Below are 19,806 nucleotides of genomic sequence, written 5' to 3' on the forward strand. Positions count from 1 at the left end.
CCAACTCAACCATACATCCAAGTCATGCAATTCTATCTGTGGTCTTCTATAAATCTTCCAGGAACAAAGCAATAAAAGTGAAATATTGGAGAAAGGAAGGATCACTAACTACCAGAGTCGAGGAAAGGGTTCTTCCTGCACTACCATCACCTTCTCCCAACTGGCTGTTCACTCAAATGCTGGGTTAGGGGACTATTTCCCAGGCAGTGTCCCCAAGGGGTCTCTGCTAATAATAGACTTAAGTAGACTATCCCACATTATAGTGGCTTGTGGGGAAAAGTGCCTTGGGAGGGTGATCTCTAAGCAACAGACACATACACACACACACACACACACACACACACACACACACACACACACACACACACATACTGTCTATAGGTTACTGGATTTGGGATCAGAAAGCCCTGAGTTGTAATCCTGGTGGCAAGTCACACAACTCTTTCAGTTTCCTCTTCTGTAAAATGGGGGTAATAATAGCACCAATTTCACAGGATTGTTGTGAGCATCCAATGAGATGACATTTGTGAAAGACTTTGCAAACCTTAAAGCAGTATACAAATGTTAGTTGTTGCTGTCATTATTTTAATCATGTTATCACAGATTCCCTAGTTCTGGTGTAAAGAGTATGTACAGGTAAAGTATGGATATGTAGTCAATAAATCAATCAGTCAAAAAGCATATTAAGCGCTTCCTGTATATGCTAGCACTGTGCTAAGTGCTGGGTTTAACTATGTAACAAGTTATCCTATAACTTCTTCCTAGAATGGATTGTCTTCATGTGGATGCCAAAAAAGCCCAGCTTGCTGAAAATGGAAGTGTTATAATGCACAGGCATGAAAAAATATTTTATAGAAATGATTCCTGTGTTTAACAGAGAAACTTTAACAGAAGTCGAGTTAACTTGAAAAATTATTGAATTTTCAGTCCTGCTAACAAAGGAATCTTCATGGTAAAACTGAAAACCTTTGCAAAATCTTAAGCTTGAGAAAATAAGGGACAATTGCTGGTACTGGACATTTAGGGTACCTATCTGGTGAAATTCCATAGCTAAGCATCCCTCACCTCCTACCCCACCCCCACACTCCTGCCACTCACATACAACAGGCGAGGTTATTTCACTTTATCCCTACTCACTTTATGAAAGTCTCACCAATTCACTGCGGCAGACATATAGTATACTAAAAATGTTCCATCTGAGCCTGGGAGGAGGCTGAAGCCTCCCCTGCTCAGGCAAATGTTTGCAGTAATAGAATTCATAAAAAGACAGATGGGAGTAGAAAATGTTGCAGTGAAGAATCTGGAATGAGATGAGATCACATCAGCCTGTCTTTTGTGGACCTGGACAATGATCACAGAGGCAGACTGGATGAGGGAAACCTCTTGACTGGAAGGCAGTTCAGAGCAGTCGCCAGATAAAGGACACGCTTCAGGGAGAGACGTCGGAAAGAAAATGCATCAGATTTACAGCTGCAGCGATGAAAATTTAGAAGTTTTCACCACTGTGATTTCATCCAAAGGTAAGTAAAAAAGCTAAACTCATCAAGACAGCCTAGTCCATTCTTGTCTTTATTTAAATACAATGGAAGGATGAGGAAAATAAAATGCTAGATTATGGCTTTATTCTCAGGTCAGTGATATCTGATGGTTGAGGTTTTTTTTCCCCCTGGAGGAAACATTTAGGTTACAGATTCCTTACTGAAGAAACAATTCATTAGAAAACCACTAAGGTTTTTCTTTCAGTCCCTGCAACCTCAAGGTATTCATTGTTTTAGGAAACAGAGATAAAGGTGAAATCCCCAGAACAGCCCTATTGAATCTTTTATTTTTCCCCTCAATGAGCTAAATGAAACAAGAAGCAGATCGTTCAGAAATACAATTTCCCAACAATATCCAGGGGAAACATAGGGGAAAATGCCCCAGTCTATGGGCTATATTTCAAAAGAAGAGGTCAAGTAATCTGCTGACCTGTGTACTGTTCATGCTGAGAGCCCCAGAGCTGCCAGGGAGGGAGGGAGGATAGGGCTAAATCAGGGGACTCTGCTTGTGGTCAATGTCTAGAGGAAGGGTTTGTGTGACTGCTCAGCTGACTCAGAGAAATCTTCTCATTACTGGACAGTTCCTTTAAGGAACAGTCTCCTTTTTTCTCCCTTCATCCTCTATTCTCCCCCTAACCCTGTCCGTATTGGAGTGCCAGCCAGTCACTCATGCGTAGCTCCGGGTTTCATTGTTAGTTTTAAGACACTGTGGCTTCAGTGAAGTGAGCTGTCTGTTTGCTGCTGTGACTTCCCATCCGGACAATTCTTTCTTCCTCTCTTGTAAACAGGTGACATTGCCACTGCATGTGAAGGGAAAGCCAGAGACTGAAAATGCAGCTAATGCCAGGGAATGTAACCTTATATAACAATTAAGTTTTAATGGCTTAAAACTGCACCAAGTCTTTTGGGACACCCTGTATATTGCTAAATCCAGGAAAAGGGAAAAACAGAGCTAGGATTTCATTCTCAGGAGGATGAGATCATTCAGGAGGATGGCTAGCCATGACATCCAGAGTCGATTACCATTTGCTTTTTCGACTTGAAGATTTGTTTTGCAATTCTTGAGTGAGATTGAATCCCACTTGAGTCAATTCTAGTCTCTTAGTCCAAAAAGATCCTTTTATATTTAAAGAAAATGAATATTTTTTAACTAAAAATGAGTGATCCTGATAGATATTACATATCATTCTCTATTTTCTTAAATATGTGACTAGATCAGGAGTTCTTAACCAATTTTTGAGTCAGGGACCACTTTGTCAATCTAGTGAAATCTATAGACCCCTTCTTAGAATCCTCCATGGAATTACAAAAGCAACCAATTATACTGAAATACAGTTGTCAAAACAGTTTTTAGTTCACCTTAGCCCAGGTTAAGAATCTTTACTGAATGTGATATAATGCAAAGAACTCCAGAGTTCATCTTGTTCAAACTGGTCCTGCTTCATGGTTCTGACATTTACTAGCTGTGAGACTGTCCCTTATTTTGTCTGAGTCCCAGTATAGTCATCTACAAGACTGTCATATGTGCAATAACCTACAGCCATACAGTGGAAAGAGCTCTGGGTCTGGGGGCAGAGCTTGTGGCTCCAAATTCCTTCTCAGCTGAAGTGACCTTGGGAGGGTCATAACCTTTCTGGGCCTTATTTTCATAAATGGGGGAGTCAAGACGATATGACCTCACATATATGATCCTAAAAACATGCTTCATAAGACTATGAAGTAAAGCACATATGGTGCTTTGACAGCCTTAACACAAAACACGCATGTGAGCCTCACTGGTTTCTGTAGAGAAAGTGCTTTGCAAATGGTGAACATTTATGTAAATGTCAGTCATTTTTATCCTGAGGCATTTCATTGCAGGGCAAGGACATTCTCTAGAAAAGAAAAATTGGACGCTTAAGTCCAACACCAAGTTGTATTTAAAATGGCCCTACGCACACTCTGATTTACTCTGTTAGCCCTACCTTATCTTGCCTTCATCTGAATTAAAGGTATCCTAAGTTTTCAGTAAGGGGCAGATTTTCTGTATTTTTCCTGCAGAAGGGGACTTATAACTGTAAATTTAATTACAAGTTTCTAGGAAGGAATTTCAGCTTAGTTTTCAGCAAAACAATTTTTGCCTCCTTGGTGAAGCCCCTTCTCAAGCATTCCATTTGAAACTGGCTTTGTAATCATTCAACAAGTATTTATCGTATTGTGGACCTACTATGTGCTTAGCATTGTGGAACATAAAGGTACATGAATAATTAATTGTCCCTGTCCTTAAGGAGTTAACTACCTAGCTGGACCAACACAACTAATAATACCTATAAAATATATGCTAAACAATAATAATAGCCTTTATGTCGTGCTTTAGGGGCAGGCAGGTGGCACAGTAGATAGAGCGCTAGGCCTGGAAACAGGAAAACTCATCTTCCTGAGTTCAAATATGAACTCACACACTTGCTAGCTGTGTGACCCTGGGCAAGTCACTTAACTCTGTTTGCTTCACTTTCCTCATCTGTAAATGAACTGGAGAAAAAAAATGGCAAATCACTCCAGTATCTTTGCCAAGAAAATGGCAAATGGGGTCATGAAGAGTCAGACCCAACTGAAAGGACTGAACACATGCAGTGTTTTCAGGTCTTTTAAGCATTTCACACATGTGATTTCATGTCATCCTTATAATAACCCTATAAAGTAGGTGCTATGATTATCCTCATTTTACAGATGAGGAAACTGAGGTCTAGAGAGGTTTTTGCCCCAAGATACAGAACCAACAAGTTTTTGAAGCAGGATTTGAACTTGAATCTTCCTGTTTCTGAATCCAGCATTCTATCCATTACATCAGCATCAAAAGTCAATAATTAAAGACTAGATTATGGGACAAACCTACACAGTAAGTTTCAGAGAAGAATGGGACTTGATGAAGGATAGAGAAGTTATAAATTACTTAACTTTTCATTTTCCTAGTCTGTAAAATGAAGCAGTTGGGCTTGTGTTCTGGGGAGTGTTGAGCTGCAGTTCTACTAGAAGAAGACCTCTAATGCCCCTTACAGCTCCAAATCTTTGATCCTATGACTCAAGGACATTTCATTCTAATCTAGGAGAAAAATATGAGAGAAGTCGTGGAAACAGGAGTGAGAATATCCTGTTTCAGAAACTACGAGGAGGCTAATCTGACCAGACTGAAGGACTGTTGTTTGTCCTTCATTCGTCCCATGACATCATGGGGTGATGTCTTGACTTGCAAGTGAATTGGAGTTAAGTGAGGCAGGGCTGTGCAAAGTCATCAGCCTCAGTCTCTCCTCCAGAGTCATCCAAGTCCAATGGCAAGACATAGGTCAGTACGATTGGCAATGGCCCAGTATGCAGTGGGAGACCTTGGCCTTTATTTTAAGCAAAGTCTTTCTCAAATCTCAGTTTGTCTCAGCCACCACCTATTCATTAAGAAAAGGCTAGGTAAGAATCGAAACAAAATTTGGCCTGGTTTGCTTTCATAAAGAATCAGTCTGGGAGGGGAAGACACACAGAGTCTGGCCAGAACAGAAACAATTGCCATTTACACTCACTTTGAGCGGTCAAAACCCAAACAATGATTTAGGGCTGGGGCCTATTATTGGCCAATCAGTGAAAGTCTGAGTAATTTGGGTTTAAAGGCATAGTCAAGTACTTCCATTTGAATCCCAATGGCCTTTATCAAAGCTGGAGGGAAGGAAGCCTATTTACCAACCCAGAAGAACAGAGATGGATTACACCCATTTGAGGGAAGAAATGCTACCCCTTCAGTCCACAGAGCAGGTCCCACAGCTGCCCTGTGTTAGGAATGGAGCTGAATATGTTGTTGGCTTTGCCAGTGGTAGCTGGAGGCTACATGATCCTGTTTGTCTGAAGAGTAAGACATTCCTCTTGCCTTGGGGTTACAGATGCTATGTGCCCTAGAGTCTGCTGAACTGTCTCCATTTTAAATGTTCTATTAAAAAAAAAACACAAATATTCTGTTCCATTATCCCATACCCCAGAAGTTCTAAAGTTTCAGTGAATAGTAGCTAATAGCTATTCTCAGCAATACAAAGATCCAAGACAATCCCAAAGGGCTCAGGATGAAAAATGCTCCCCGCCTCCCGAGAAAGAACTAACGTTGTCTGAATACAAACTGAAGCATACTATTTGTCACTTTCTTCTTTTCTTTCTTTCTTTTTTTATTGTTCGTCTTCTTGCACAAAATGACTAATATGGGAATATTTTACATGATTGCACAGGTATGACCGATATCAGACTGCTTATGGTCTTAGGGAGTGGGGAGAGGAGGAAGACAGGGATAGAATCTGTAACTCAAAACTTCAAAAAAAAATTGTTTTCACATGTAATTGGTTGAAAATAAAATAATATTTAAAGTAAAATAAATAGTAACTGAAGTAGTCATTTCAGCATAATTTTTTAAAAGTCACAAAAGGTGGAGGAACAGGCTGAAGAAACATATCAATTCCTCCACAAAAACATATTCATATCAGCCCTTATTATGCATGCCCACAGTAAAATGTAATAAAAAGAGTTTTAGATTTCAGTCTGAAGACCTGAGTTCAAATCTAGATTCTGTTCTGCCTGTATGACCTTGGGTAATTCACTTCAGAGCAGTATAAGGTCATAGATTTAGCACTAGAGGGGCCTTAGAGTATTGAATCCAACCCTCATTTTCCAGGTGACAGAACTAAGACTGGGAAAGCTAAGTGACTTTTCCAGGTTCATCCAGCTAGTTAAGTGACCAGGGGAGTATTTGAATTCAGGTTTTCCTAATTCTCACAGAGCAGTTAGGTGGCACGCTAGATACAATGACATGTCAGAAAGACTCATTTCCCTGAGTTCAAATCTGGCTTCAGACACTAATTGTGTGACCCTGGACAAGTCACTTCACCCTGTTTGCCTTAGTTTCCTCACCTGTAAAATGAGCTGGAGAAGGAAATGCTTTGCCAAGAAAACCCCAAATGGGGTCACAAAGTGTCAGACCTGACTGAAGTGACTGAGCAACAAGAAAATTTCCAAATTTCACTATGGTCCCTCTGAACCTCAGTTCTTTCCCTCCATTGTAAAGTGTAGATGAGGAAGGTTTGGGATTAGTTACTCTCTAAAGTCTCCTATGTAAATGGCACAGCTTTGTGACCCAGGCTGGATGGCACTAGAGGTGATGAGGGACCTCATTGTTTTCAGTTGTAAAGACGTGGAGCCCAACATGCTATGTGTGCACCTGTAGGAAAATCAGTTTTGGCAATTGGGCAAAGTTGACTATGCATCCTAATCTGGAGTTCAGAAAATAGAGTTACCATTCCTTTTGCAAACATTGAAACTGATTATCAGTTGGGTGATTAGGTCCAGCAATGAGCAGACCCAATTTTACCCTCTCCAGAAGCAGAACAAGGCAGTCATATTCAAAATGACACCTTTAAATTCTGACCTACCTATGGAGGCTCATTAGGGACCCAGAGGGCTCTGGTCTATAGCTCTGACATCCCCAGCAAGTCACTTTCTCCTCTTCTTCAAAAACCAATCTTAAACCCCTTCTTGTCTCCCAGAAAAGGTGGCTGGAAAAACCAATGTCATCTTGCTTTTAAGTGCTTTGAATTCCTACCTAGGTCAGGGCAGGTTAGTGTATACTATAGGTTCCCTGACAAGATCTTAAGGAGGGAAAACCTGTAGACTCATACTGAAAGAGAGAGAGAGAGAGAGAGAGAGAGAGAGAGAGAGAGAGAGAGAGAGAGAGAGAGAGAGAGAGAGAGAGAGAGAGAAAGAGAGAGAGAAAGAGAGAGAGAGAGAGAGAGAGAAAGAAAGAAAGAAAGAAAGAAAGAAAGAAAGAAAGAAAGAAAGAAAGAAAGAAAGAAAGAAAGAAAGAAAGAAAAAGAAAAAAAGGAAGCTGTGGTTCTGCCAAGAAACAAAAGTCAAAATGTTTATTTCCTGAGATGACACATGATCAGATTTATTTCAAGGCAAGCTGGACAACAACATTTGAAGTATTCCCTTAGGGACAAGCTTTCCAAAACTAAAAAATTAAAATTAAATAAAAAATTAATGGGGATAGGGCGGGAGATGGGTTGAATCTGAGCTTCCAAAGGAAAGTAGGGGGTTGTTATATCTCTTTCACCATTGTCCCTTCTCCCTGTTCCCTGCTTCTTCTGCTGAAGAAGAAAGAAGAGGCCCCTAGGTGGCTAAGTGGATAGAGTACTTGACTTGGAATCAGAAAGACCTGAGTTTCAATCCTCCCTCAGAAACTTACTAGCTGTGAAGTCACAACCTCTTGGAGTCTCAAGTTCCTCATCTATAAAATAGAGAGGAATATCACCCACCTCACCAGAGTTGTGAGGATAGAATGAGTTTACACAGGCAAAGTGATTTGTAAACCTTAAAGCACTATCCACGTGCTAACTATTATTAAGAGACACTGACACAGTTTGAGCAGATCCCGGTATCCTCAGTAGGCTAACATTGAGCGGAATGCTTAGTGTTGAAAAGATTTCTGGATCTGACTCAGATGAGCTAGATAAATATTCCATCTGCTATAGGTAGATTGGTTAAGTTGCTTAAACTCTCTGGGTTTCCTCATCTATCAAATGAGAGGCTTGGATAAGATGACCTAAGATTTCATCCAATTCTAAATGTAATGAAGGCCTTCATAAGGGAATCGCTAATTTATGAACCAACTCCCTCCCTCTACCCCAGACCATTTACTGAATGATAGGATATAAAGTATGTGTGTGTGTGTGTGTGTGTGTGTGTGTGTGTGTGTGTGTGTGTGTGTGTGTGTGTGTGTATAGCAAAGGCAGGAAAGTGTTAAGGGATATCTCACAGGAGGGTAATTTCATCAAGTGGGATAAGCAGAACTAAACTGATGAGGGTCCTATGACCAATACCCCCATTGCACCAATCTATCATCCTATGACCCCAATGTGAACACCTATGTTAGCTTTCCTAACATATTTGCTATTTTTGTCAAACTCCGCCTGGATGGTCTGGCAGGTACAAGAAAACCTAGATGTAGAAGCGGTACAGCTCTGTTCACCACAACTGAACATTTTGACAGAAATAGTTCAAGAGATTACCAGAATCAGAAAAACTGAATTTTCTCCTAAGACCACTTTAGTTGGTATTACTCCAAAGTGCCCAGGTCAAGACTGGTTGTGGTTGTTGTTGATTTTTGTCCTGTTGCAATTTCTTTCCATTTCCATCTTCCAACAACCAGTGCTGTACTCTGTCCTGGCCTAACTACACTGTGTTACTTACTCGTAACACCAATTGAATGCATTTTTGCCCACCAATACAGTTTGTTCTATAGTCATGGTCTACACCACTGATGCAGTTCAAGAGGGGTGCAGGGACCTCACAAGGACTGAAGTACAGGACATGGTTGCCTGGAATGAATTCATGGACTCAAGCAGTCTTCAAGTCAAGTTGGAAAAGGTTTATTGTTACGCTAATAAGGCCAGCAGAGCTCCTTAAGGAGCTTGCTACCTAACGAGAATTATACTAAAGCTTACATAGGAAAAATAATGGGTTATCTAGCAGATATGCTAATTAGGTGATAACTTACAACCTTGGTCACAGATGTCATTTACTAGTGGAAACCAGGGAAACAGGTTTCTCAGGAGTGTATTTTTGGTCTGTTATTTCTATAGCAAAATAGCTTTAAGAGTTGATGTGTATAGCTTGACCTCTGGATTGAATATGATAATTTTGGGTATCAATATGTGATAATTCTGTGGTTACAAGATAGTCCTGTTTTTGCAAGAGAATTTCTTCAGAGGTCAACTTGTTCTTTTGATGAGGAAAGATAATTTATTTTATTGGGGACAGCTCATGAGTTATTGCAAGGAAAGGCTGCTTGTCTTACTGGGCCCACTCAGGAGTTATTGCTAGGCATAGTCATAGGGCTAGAGAGAAAACTGTCAGGGATAGTGTTTTGCACCCAAGCATCCCAAAACCATTGTCAACAATGAATTGATATCACATTGCCTTTCCCTGACTTTACTTCCACAGATCTTTCTCCCTCTCCCCAATTCCAAATCCAGGAATTCAAAAGAAAGAGATTCCAAAGAAAAAGCTATTCAAGATGTTATAATCCTATGTTGTCTCTAATGAGTTCTCTTTAACTCACTTTTCAGTGTCCAGTCCAGCAAGAAGAAAAGTCAAAATCTCACAACATCTTTTGACCAAAAGCGTAAGAAAATTTCATCTTTTATTCTCTCGTACTTGATTTTCTCCATCTTAAAAAAAAGCGTATCTTGGGGATGAGACTGGGTTTTAATTTACTGAAGAGTTCTTGGTTGCACAGCAAAGGATCAGATTTTCCTGAAGTTTCCTGAGAAACTAAAGGTCACACTTTAAGAGAATTATATTCCTGGCATTCAGGAAGTCACAAGGGAAGTGATAAAAATCACTAATGCTGAGGGAAAAGGTTGAATTGTCTGAGGATTTACTGTCTGAGGAAATGTTACAGAAGACCTTTCCCTTTCATCAAAAAGTCTTCCATTACTCTGCATTTGAACTAGCCAAAGGTTGATTCATGACTGTGCAGAAAGAAAGTTGGGAATCAGGAATCACCCACATTATTAGGTTACCTTAAGCAAACTATTCCCTTCGCTATTTCTGGGTCTCTGTCTATAAAATTATGCCAATTTGCCTTACAAATACTAGAAGGATGATTGTGAATAGCTTTTAAAATGTAAAACACTGAAGAGACTAAGAGGGAATGACTAAAAAGTTATGATATTTTATGCATCAATATTAATTTAGTTAAATGTAAGTTGTTATAAAGCAAATTTAAGTGTATTGATATTTAGTATTAAGTTTATAATAAATCATTTTTTACAGAATGCAAAGTACTAAATCGTAACACCTTCTAAATAACTGAAAAAGGTTTTACCATGACTAAGATTTACAATTCCTCCTTTCTTAAAAAAATGCACAGTGTGTCCCAAAAGTCTTGGTGCATCTTTAATACCTTAAAACTGCACTAAGACTTTTGGGACAAATGTATAATTAAAACTCACTATTTCCTGTATATATTGTTTGTACATAGCTGTTTTCATGTTGTCTACCCTATAAGACCATGAGCTTTTTGAAAGCAAGAACTGTCTTGTGTCTTATTTTTAATCCCTAGGTTTTAGGGCAGTACCTGGCACATGGTAGGTACTTAATAAATGCTTATTTACTGACTATTGACAAAGAAAAGCATTTGTATTCTGATATCCAATTTTCCTTCAGTTTTCCCTTAGTCATGGACTTTTTGGCCTTTGTGGGTGGTATTCTCTATCTCAAACTTCCTCCCTGGCCTTCAGTTTCTTCACTTATGAGATGAGGGATATTAATACTTTGGATACTTATCCTACAGTGTCATTGAACAAAAAGTGCTTCATAATTAAAAGTTGTTATTATCAGAATTCTTAGAGATCACATAAATTAGAAGTCATTTCTATGTTTAGAAAATATGCTATTGGCCTTGTTCCAATACGAGGTCTTCTATAGTCCTTGAATTTTTGTATTGATCTCTGAATCAGGTAGTTGAAAAGAACCTAAGACATCACTGGCCCAGTGACATCCACTATTGTCGAGTACAAGGATCCCTTTTTAACACTAAAACATCTTTCAGCATCCTACATAATAGTAGCAATGGATATTATTCACATCCATTAATTAGGCACAAGCAACTCTTATTAAGTTAGAAATGCTGTCAAATTAAGTTAGTTGTATTTTATTCATCACAACTATATCTACATACATTTGAAAAATAAGAACACATGTGCAAGGCATATTACTTGCTCTGTCTACAGAATCAATGTTTATTTATTATATTTAGCTATTCCACGCCACCACACATTCTACTTCAATGACTCAGTATGACACGGAAGTGACCCTTGGTCCTTGAAGCTACACCAGTAAAGTACAAGCTCTGATAGGCCTTCCCATGTGGGAAAGATTTCAAGTATGGTAAACTACAGATTATGTCTAACTGACAAGAGCAAACCTAGCTAAATACAGAAAGTCTCATCGTCAATGAGCTAGTATGGTAACACAGAAAACAAATAGAAATACAACATGATTCTCATTTTGGGACCATTTGTGCAGTGACAATGACTGTGGTGGAAAAGAGGACAGAGGATATTAATAATCACATAAGTTGTAAAACACATGCAAATGCAAACTTAGCCACTGATGCCTTAAATGTAAGATCTTGCCCAGTGACTAAAGAGTGGACATAACAGTGGAGAAATTAAATCATACCAATCTTGACATCCTATAAATGAAACTAGCAGACAAAAGGAAATTGCATCTAAATGGAAGGATGATTTATTCTCCTTGGGGAGGCAAATAAAGGGGTTAGTAGATTTGTGTTTATTGTACATGAAAGGCAACAAGAAATGTCATACCATGGGATATTTGGTTGTCTAATATTTCAGTTTTTGAGAAAAAGATTTGTAAAAAGACTATCATGAAGATAACTGTAGCTCATGCTTCAATATATATCATGAAGGATGAAGAGATATACAAGTTTTAGAAACAGCCTGATAAGATCCTGAAAATTAGGTCAACAAATACTTAAATACTCAGGGACTTCAATGCAATAGCAAGGATAAGAGAAAATTATTTACAATACTTAGTTCAGAGCTAAAGATTTTGAGTTGAATAAGGTTTCTTGAGGACAAAGACTTTTTGCTTCTTATTTATATCTCAAGTTCTAATCCCACTGTCCAAAACAGAAAGCACTTAAAAAATGTTTATTAATTGATTGCTTTCATGAAAACATTCTTCAAAAAGAAATCTGGAAGTAGTTAGCACTGAACAAGATGCAAAAAAAAATGAAATTAATTGTATTCTAATGATGGGAAGTAACTCCTCACTGGTATTACTGAGCATAGTCAGATGAGCATTTTGTTAGATGAAAGATCAAATCTAATACCAAATTAAAATTAAGAATAAAAATGGAAAGAAAGGGTTTATGACTAAGACAACTCTAACCTAACAAGTTATTATTTTAACTGTTGATGATAGAAAATAGGAAATGAATAAAAGAGTAGGTGTCCACATTGATTATCACCATTTCCTAAGGAAATTTAACTCATATAAATCAATCACCAGAACAGGGAGACTAAAAGTCCCTAAAAACTATCTCACCCAGCAAAAACTTGATCTTCATTCCAGAAGGAAAGATGTGACAGCCAAGCACAACACTGGTTTAAAATACGACAATAAATTGTGATTAGGTAATGGAATTTCAGTTAGTATAAAAATGGAAGTAGTACAACTTCTAGATACATTAATGTAGGGACTATATTATTGCCTTTCTTTGTATCCCCAGTGCTTAGAATAGTGCCTGGCACATAGCAAGCATTTCATAAATGCTTCTTGACAGAATGAAAAGGGGATAGATAGGCTTTCCCAAATAATGTTCTGTAGCAAACCATACCTGAACTGGCTGAAAAGTGCAGAGCCAAAAAGATACAATTGTTTGTTGATTATACAAACACACATTCATTCATTCAGTAGAGCAAAATGATACCTTAAAGGCTCTTCTCTAAAAAGATGTCTCTTATGCATATATTAACATAATATGAGATTCCTTGAATGGTATAACAACAGAGACAAAATTGTCTTGTGACCTTAGGATTATTGATATCAAATGAGACATAAAACATGTAGGCTTGCCAAAGGCACTTGCCATGGTCATGGAGGGCATGCAGCACTGAATCCAAGTGGAAGAGAAATTCCCTATAATTGGTAAAGTTCTTCAGTTGTTCTTGTTTGAAGATGACATTAAGCTGATTGTTTCAAGTTCTAGAACATTTCAGAGCTTCCTAAATGAGATCCATGATCTAAACAAATGGTTGCAGAATGCCTTGGTGACATAAGTTGTATGGACCACCCATAGAACCCATGAGTATGCCTGTCTTGGTCAAGTACTATAAATAGACAGTGGACTGGGCTTGTAATTAAAAAGGATTATAGTTCATTAAATCACTTTGGGGAAATTATACAGTGCTTTTAATGACCTCAATCAATTCCCTGAGACAAAGACTCATCATTTTTAATGTCAATACTGTTCTCATGATCCAGTAAGATTGCAAAGCATGGGATAGCCTGGATGCCTTTAGAAATAAAGCCATGGTTCATTCAAAGGACATTGCAGAGGTACCTGTGAGAATATATATATATATACATATACATATATATGTGTATATATATATATACACACACATACACATATATATTATATATACACACATATATACGTACATGCATATGTGTATATATACATATATGTACATATACATACAGACATACAGATACACACATAGATTACCGAGGAATAATTGTACAGGAAAACCAGTGTAAATGATACCACCAGAGAAATTTATGACTGGAAAAAATATGGCTAGCCATACTTGATATTTCTGCAATGCCGAGATATAAAGGCCCTGCAATCATTGGGTGGACTCCCTGTGACTCTGTGGTAGATTTACAGGACACGGAATAGAATCACTTGGTACAAGAAAGTGTAGTTAGTCTATGGTCTGCACCATACAGGGAACTCCCCTTTCAGTGAAATCACCAGTCCATTGGTGGCATTTAAAAAGTTCAAAAGACGTAATTTCTGGGTAATTTTATTCATTATGGCTAATAATTTTATTAATTTGGAAGAAATATGTTCCTGAGGGTGTCTATCAATTCTGATTAGTTAACAAATAGTGAGAGGTGGACTTTACAAAGAGACACAAGCTCATTACAACGAGGGGCTGAGGGTGACATCATGTCACTCTTGGCCAGAGAGACTGTCCCTATACTCCACCCCAGCCTTGGGTAATCTAGACCAAAAAATCTATCCCTCACCTAAACCTGAGTTAGTTGGGTGGAATAGCAATACCCAGAATGAGGAAAGTGTTAATCCTGTCTAGCCCTGTCCTTGAGAGATTGGACAAGGAAATCGGACTGGGGAGAAAAATACTGGGGTGTCCCCAATTTTGATAATTGACTGTTAATATGAGAGAGAAAGAATCATTTCTCTCATATCCAACTATTCAGTCTCAAAGTGAAAAATAATTTAATGATACCTTGTGTGCATAAGAATTCACAGACATACCTATAATTCACTCTCCTGTCTTCAGGCAAGACCCTATTTAAACCATTTCAAACAGATGACACTCTAATTCTGTTTTAAAGATTCCCTGAGATATTCTAAAACTACTGTCACTAATCTTCCACCTTGACCAAACCTTCTTTGTTTTGATCTTAATTCACAAGAACCCCACATATTACACTCTGCATATCTTCTTTACTCATTTGATTTCCAAGTTGGCCTGTTGTTTGTTTACTGATTTTTGGACTGACAACCAAATGAAAACTGGGAAATCAAAGACCCCTCCCATAAAAATACAAGCTATCTAATTGCATTATACACTGGTGTTTGGGTATTTGTCAAAGTCTTTAGCTTCTATTTCCCATGTTCTGGAGGGAGACCACTTGTTAACTCAAGGAACATGCATATGAAAGAAGTGAGCCATTATCTGCCAGACTCCTTTTAGTTAGGGGTCCCTAGTCCCTTGCCTCCTCTTTACCCCTACTGCTAAGAGAGATCAGGGTGGCTGTTGTCAGGTTTGAAGCCTGAAGACCAGCAGCAGGAACAAACTGTACTGTTGAAACTAGAAAATAAACCAGTCTTTCAGTAGCAAAGAGCCACACAATCAAACCTTTCAGTGGGCCATTTCCTGGTGTGGGTTTAATGTACTCCACTGTGGGGGCCCCATGGAATAGCCCCAGTATATTGTATGGCTTTGACAACCAGAGCACCGTAGCTAGGTTAAGGTGTTTGGGTCAGGGGAGAAAAAGGAAAGAGAGCTAAGGATAAGGTGATGTGTTTTCCCTCCCTCCTTTCCCTGAAATACATACAGGAAACCTTTTTTCTTTCTAAATATCTGCCTTTGTTGGGTTTTTTTAGCATCACTAGATACTCAGGTTTAATTTCACAAGGAGGAAAAATGGCCGATAACCTGGAGAGTAACCAGGCTCAATCCCTGCCTGGCATGGCCAACCTCAAGCATGCCACTACATGGCTGCATACTTCACATTCATGAAAATAACCTAGTAAGAGAGCAACCAGTCTCTCCCTACTTGACCTAGTCCACTATAGCTGAAAAAAAAAATCTTTTCTTTTTTTCTGATGTTAAAGGATTAGATTTGGGTCCAGTATCACTTGAGGAATGCATCAAAAGGGACGCTGAGGAAGCCAAAGGACATTCTGAGTGTCTGTCAGCCCCAACTCCATTACTTTCCAAACATGGGCACAGCCTTCAAGCGACTTGATGACATACCATACAGATCCTAGGACTAGGGAGTCAGAAAAACTACTGTCTCAGACACTTACAGGCTGTGTGGCCTGAGGCAAGTCCCTTAAGGGTCTTCAGCCTCACTTTATTCGCCTGTAAAATGGGGATAATAAAATACTAGCCTCAACTTCACAGGGTTTTTGTGAGGATCAAATGAAATTGTATAGGTAAAGCACTTTGCAAACGTTAAAGTGCTATATAATTGTAAGTTGCATTATGCTAACTTCTCAACTCAAGCCCAGTGTTCTTTTCATTCCATGACCACAGTGGTCAAATTAAGTTAGCTCACAGTTCACCAAGAACATTACTAGATGTTTTTACATCATTATCTTATTTGAGTCTCAAAATAACCTGTGATTCAGATAGTGAAAGTTCTATGACAGATGAAATAAAATGAGGGTCTAAGGGGTTAAGCAACTTATCAAAGACCATACAGCTAGTAAGAAACAGGACTGTCTCATTTTTTCCATCTATGAAATGGGTATTTTCTCCCCTCCACCACCTCCTAGGAATGTTAGGAAAATAAATTTAGATTACCTTTTGAACTATTTTTGAGGGTAAAGTAGCACTCTAAGTAAAAATAATTGAGTTTCTTTCTCTTACTTACCTGTTTATAAGGGAGTACCTGCTCTTTTGGTACATGGTTAAGCTAAAGAAGTTAAGTGACTTCCTTGAAAATTTTGGCCTGAATGCCCAGCACATATTGTGTCTCTGTTTGCACCTTGGCTTTAAGACTGCCCTTAATATTGCCCTAATATACTGGACCAGACCTGGCAGAGCAAAGTTGTGTGACCGGAGGCAAGTCCCTTAAGCTTCACTAATGGCAAAGAGGAAGAGTAGAGAGCAAGGGGATCTGAGCTCGGAATGCTGTGTGCCGGACCACCCACTGCAGAGGCTTGCAGCCACAAAATGAGCAGTTTATCTCAGAGAGTGGATTAGTGGTGCCACTCAAGCTGGATTAAGGTCTGCCATTTCCCCGGTTCACTGCAGAATTCTATGAACATTGGACATTCTATTACATCCAGAAAAGAAGAACGACTTTCTTCTAATGCAAATAGTGAGATCCAAATGCTCTCAATGGCTGGAATTAAGTCAGAAACCTAAACCGGACCATGGCATGGTTCATTTCCCGACCCAGATAAACCAAACTGCTATAAATCAACTCCCTAAACAATGACATATTGATGGCAAAATTGACCAAAGAGATCGCAGAAATAACTTTTGTTCCCTTTTACTCTATGGGTGGCGCAAGAATCTGGATCTCAGAAGATTTGGAACTGCTCTCAGATGCATCAAACACAGACGAGATATGAAAAATAAAAAGTACCTGCTGGGTGACTGTCTCCTGGACAGGCTATAACCATAAACCATGCTCTGGCATGCTGAGGGTTGAACTAAGGCTCAGTTCCCTGCCATAAGACCAAGACTTTGTCTCACTCACTTCCATATAAGCAGATTCATGTTTGAATAATTCTCTAAAATAATTCATGGGAGTAAGGAAGGCAAATGTGACCACAAGGGAGACTTTGGAGCCTTCCTCCCTTTTTTTTTCTTATTTAAAAATTTTATTTTAAATTTATGAAATATAGCATTTTAATAACATAATCTAATAAAAAATGATTGCACATGAAACTGCAAGTCTATTATGTATAATTTGCTATCCCTTTTAAATATATAATAAAATTATCATGTAAATTTCTTTTTTTCTTTTTCTTCCCTCTCCCTGCCCTAGAGATGGCTACCATTAGACACACACATGCAAATATAGGTATATATAATATATATACATATATGTATGTATATAAAATCATTTTATACATACTTCTATTTATCATTTCTTTCTCTGGATGCAGATAGTGTCTTCCTTCATATGTCCTTTATAGTTAATTTGGACATTTATGATAGTCAAAATGACTTAGTAGAGCCTCCTTTCCATAGCTATAGAGTGAATAATTTCAATCTAGAACATGAAAAGGAGAAACAAATACTATAAATTTTATTCCCGAACGAATAAATGATTCATGATGGGGTGATGGTCCTACACTGCCTTGTTCCGATCAAGTTCCACCTAGAGCATGATGCTCCATTCTGGGCACCACATATTAGGAGGAATATTAGCTTTCTGGAACATACCTACTGGAAGAATCACAGAATTGGAGAGCTAAAAGGAACCTCAGTGACCCATACTTGCAAGAAAGTCCCACCATAAAATCCCCAACCTTTGCTTGAAGACCTCCAAGGAAGAGAGATGCATCACCTCTTGAGACAAACTATTCTGCTTCTGGACATCTCTAATTGTTAGTAAGATTTTCCTAAAAATCTAGCCTAAATTGGCCTCCCTGCAACTTCCAACCATTGTTCCTACTAGGTAATCCACATGGACAGAGTGCAAATATGCCATACTGGGTGGGAAGCTCTAACAGTGGCTCTGGAATTCTAGCAATAGATATATGCTTACAAGTACCAAACACTCCTTGAGAATCATTACCCATGACCAAGAAAGAATGATTATGACTTAAGAGACTCAGATCTTAATAAGACTAGCTTTAGGTTTTACTTGAAGGTAATTTGTCTTCCAGAAGACATAACTACTGAGGTAGATGCTTTGTCTCGCAGCTCAGAGGCCAACCACCATGGCCAATAGGGCTAAGATGAAGCTTTTGCTTTCCACTGGGAATGTATGCATTCTTGTCAGAGCTCAAATCATTTGTTATCATCACAAGGGCTAGTAAATAGCCATCATTTCTGTTCTGGCCAGAAACCCAGAGGGTCTTCCCCTCCCAGATTGACTCTTTTTTCTTTTTTGAGTAGGCCAACAGGCTATTCTCTGCTTCATTTCTTACCTAGCCTTAATCACTGAATGGGTATTGCCTCAGTCAAACTGAGATTTGTTCAAGATCTTCACTTAATAAGGCCAGGGTACCCCACGGCATCCTGAGCCATCTCCAGTCATCCTGATCTATATCTTGCTACTGGACCCAGATGGCTCTGGAGGAGAAAAGTGAGGGTGATGACTTTGCACAGCCCTCCCCCACCTAAATCCAATTCACTTGCATGTCATGGCATCACCCCTCTGATGTCATGGTCCTCTTTGAGAATGAAAGACAAATAACAACAACTTCAGACTCAGTGGGTCAAAGAGAACACATTTCCCCCTTTACAAGACAGCCCTTCAAATACGTGAACACAGATATCAGGTGCCCCGAGTCTCCTCTTTCACCAAGTTAAACATGCCCAGTTTCTTCAACTGATCTTCATGTCATGAACTTGTCAAGGCCCTTTGCCTTCCTCTGGACACTATCCTGCATTCTATCAATGCCCTGCTTAAAATGTAGCTCTCTAAACTATTACTAGAAGCTATAACCTTTGGGCTAAACTAGCTTTTCTGGCTCCTACATTACCCTGACAACTCCTATTAAGCTTGCAGTCCACTAAATCCTCAGATGTTTTTCAGGACAGCTTCTGTCCATTCATACCTCTGCTGTTATAATTGTGGAGTTGATATTCTTTAGTACCAAAGTGTAAGAATTTCCATTTATCCCTATTGAATTCCTTTGTATTAGATTCAGCCTAATACCCTAGACTTTCAAGAGCCTTTCGAATTCTGTCTCTGTCACCCACAATTAGCTATCCCTTCAGCTTTGTGCACATGTAAATTTGATGAACATACTCTTGGTGCTTTTATCTAAGCCATTAATAAAAAATATTAAATGGCACAGGACCAACCATGGCTCCTTGAGGTCGTCCACTCAAAACCTCCTGCCAAACAGACACTGAAGTTTTAATAACTACTCTTTGACTTCAGCCATTCAATCAGTTTGGAATTCACCTGATAGTGTTATCTGCCTAATCTCATTCTCTCCATCTTCTTTGCAAGAATAGTACAAGATATTTTATCAAAACTTTTGATAAAATCTCAGTAA

General features: G+C 38.8%; 1 protein-coding gene across 2 annotated transcripts in view; it reads left to right on the top strand.

The window, feature by feature from the left end:
• The first annotated feature begins 1,183 nt into the window (after positions 1 to 1,183).
• The window catches only part of VXN (vexin), a 37,385-nt gene continuing 18,762 nt past the window's right edge, over positions 1,184 to 19,806 (top strand). The window contains exons 1-2 of one of the 2 annotated variants that reach the window (XM_072604724.1): positions 1,184 to 1,520; positions 9,668 to 9,723. In XM_072604724.1, the coding sequence (XP_072460825.1) occupies positions 1,454 to 1,520; positions 9,668 to 9,723 (123 nt within the window). In that variant the 5' untranslated portion in view covers positions 1,184 to 1,453. The remainder of the gene's footprint in view (positions 1,521 to 9,667; positions 9,724 to 19,806) is intronic. The other variant, XM_072604722.1, reaches the window with a different exon arrangement.

This window comes from Notamacropus eugenii, chromosome 4, assembly GCF_028372415.1.
Source record: "Notamacropus eugenii isolate mMacEug1 chromosome 4, mMacEug1.pri_v2, whole genome shotgun sequence".
In the NCBI taxonomy this organism is placed as follows: Eukaryota; Metazoa; Chordata; class Mammalia; order Diprotodontia; family Macropodidae; genus Notamacropus; species Notamacropus eugenii.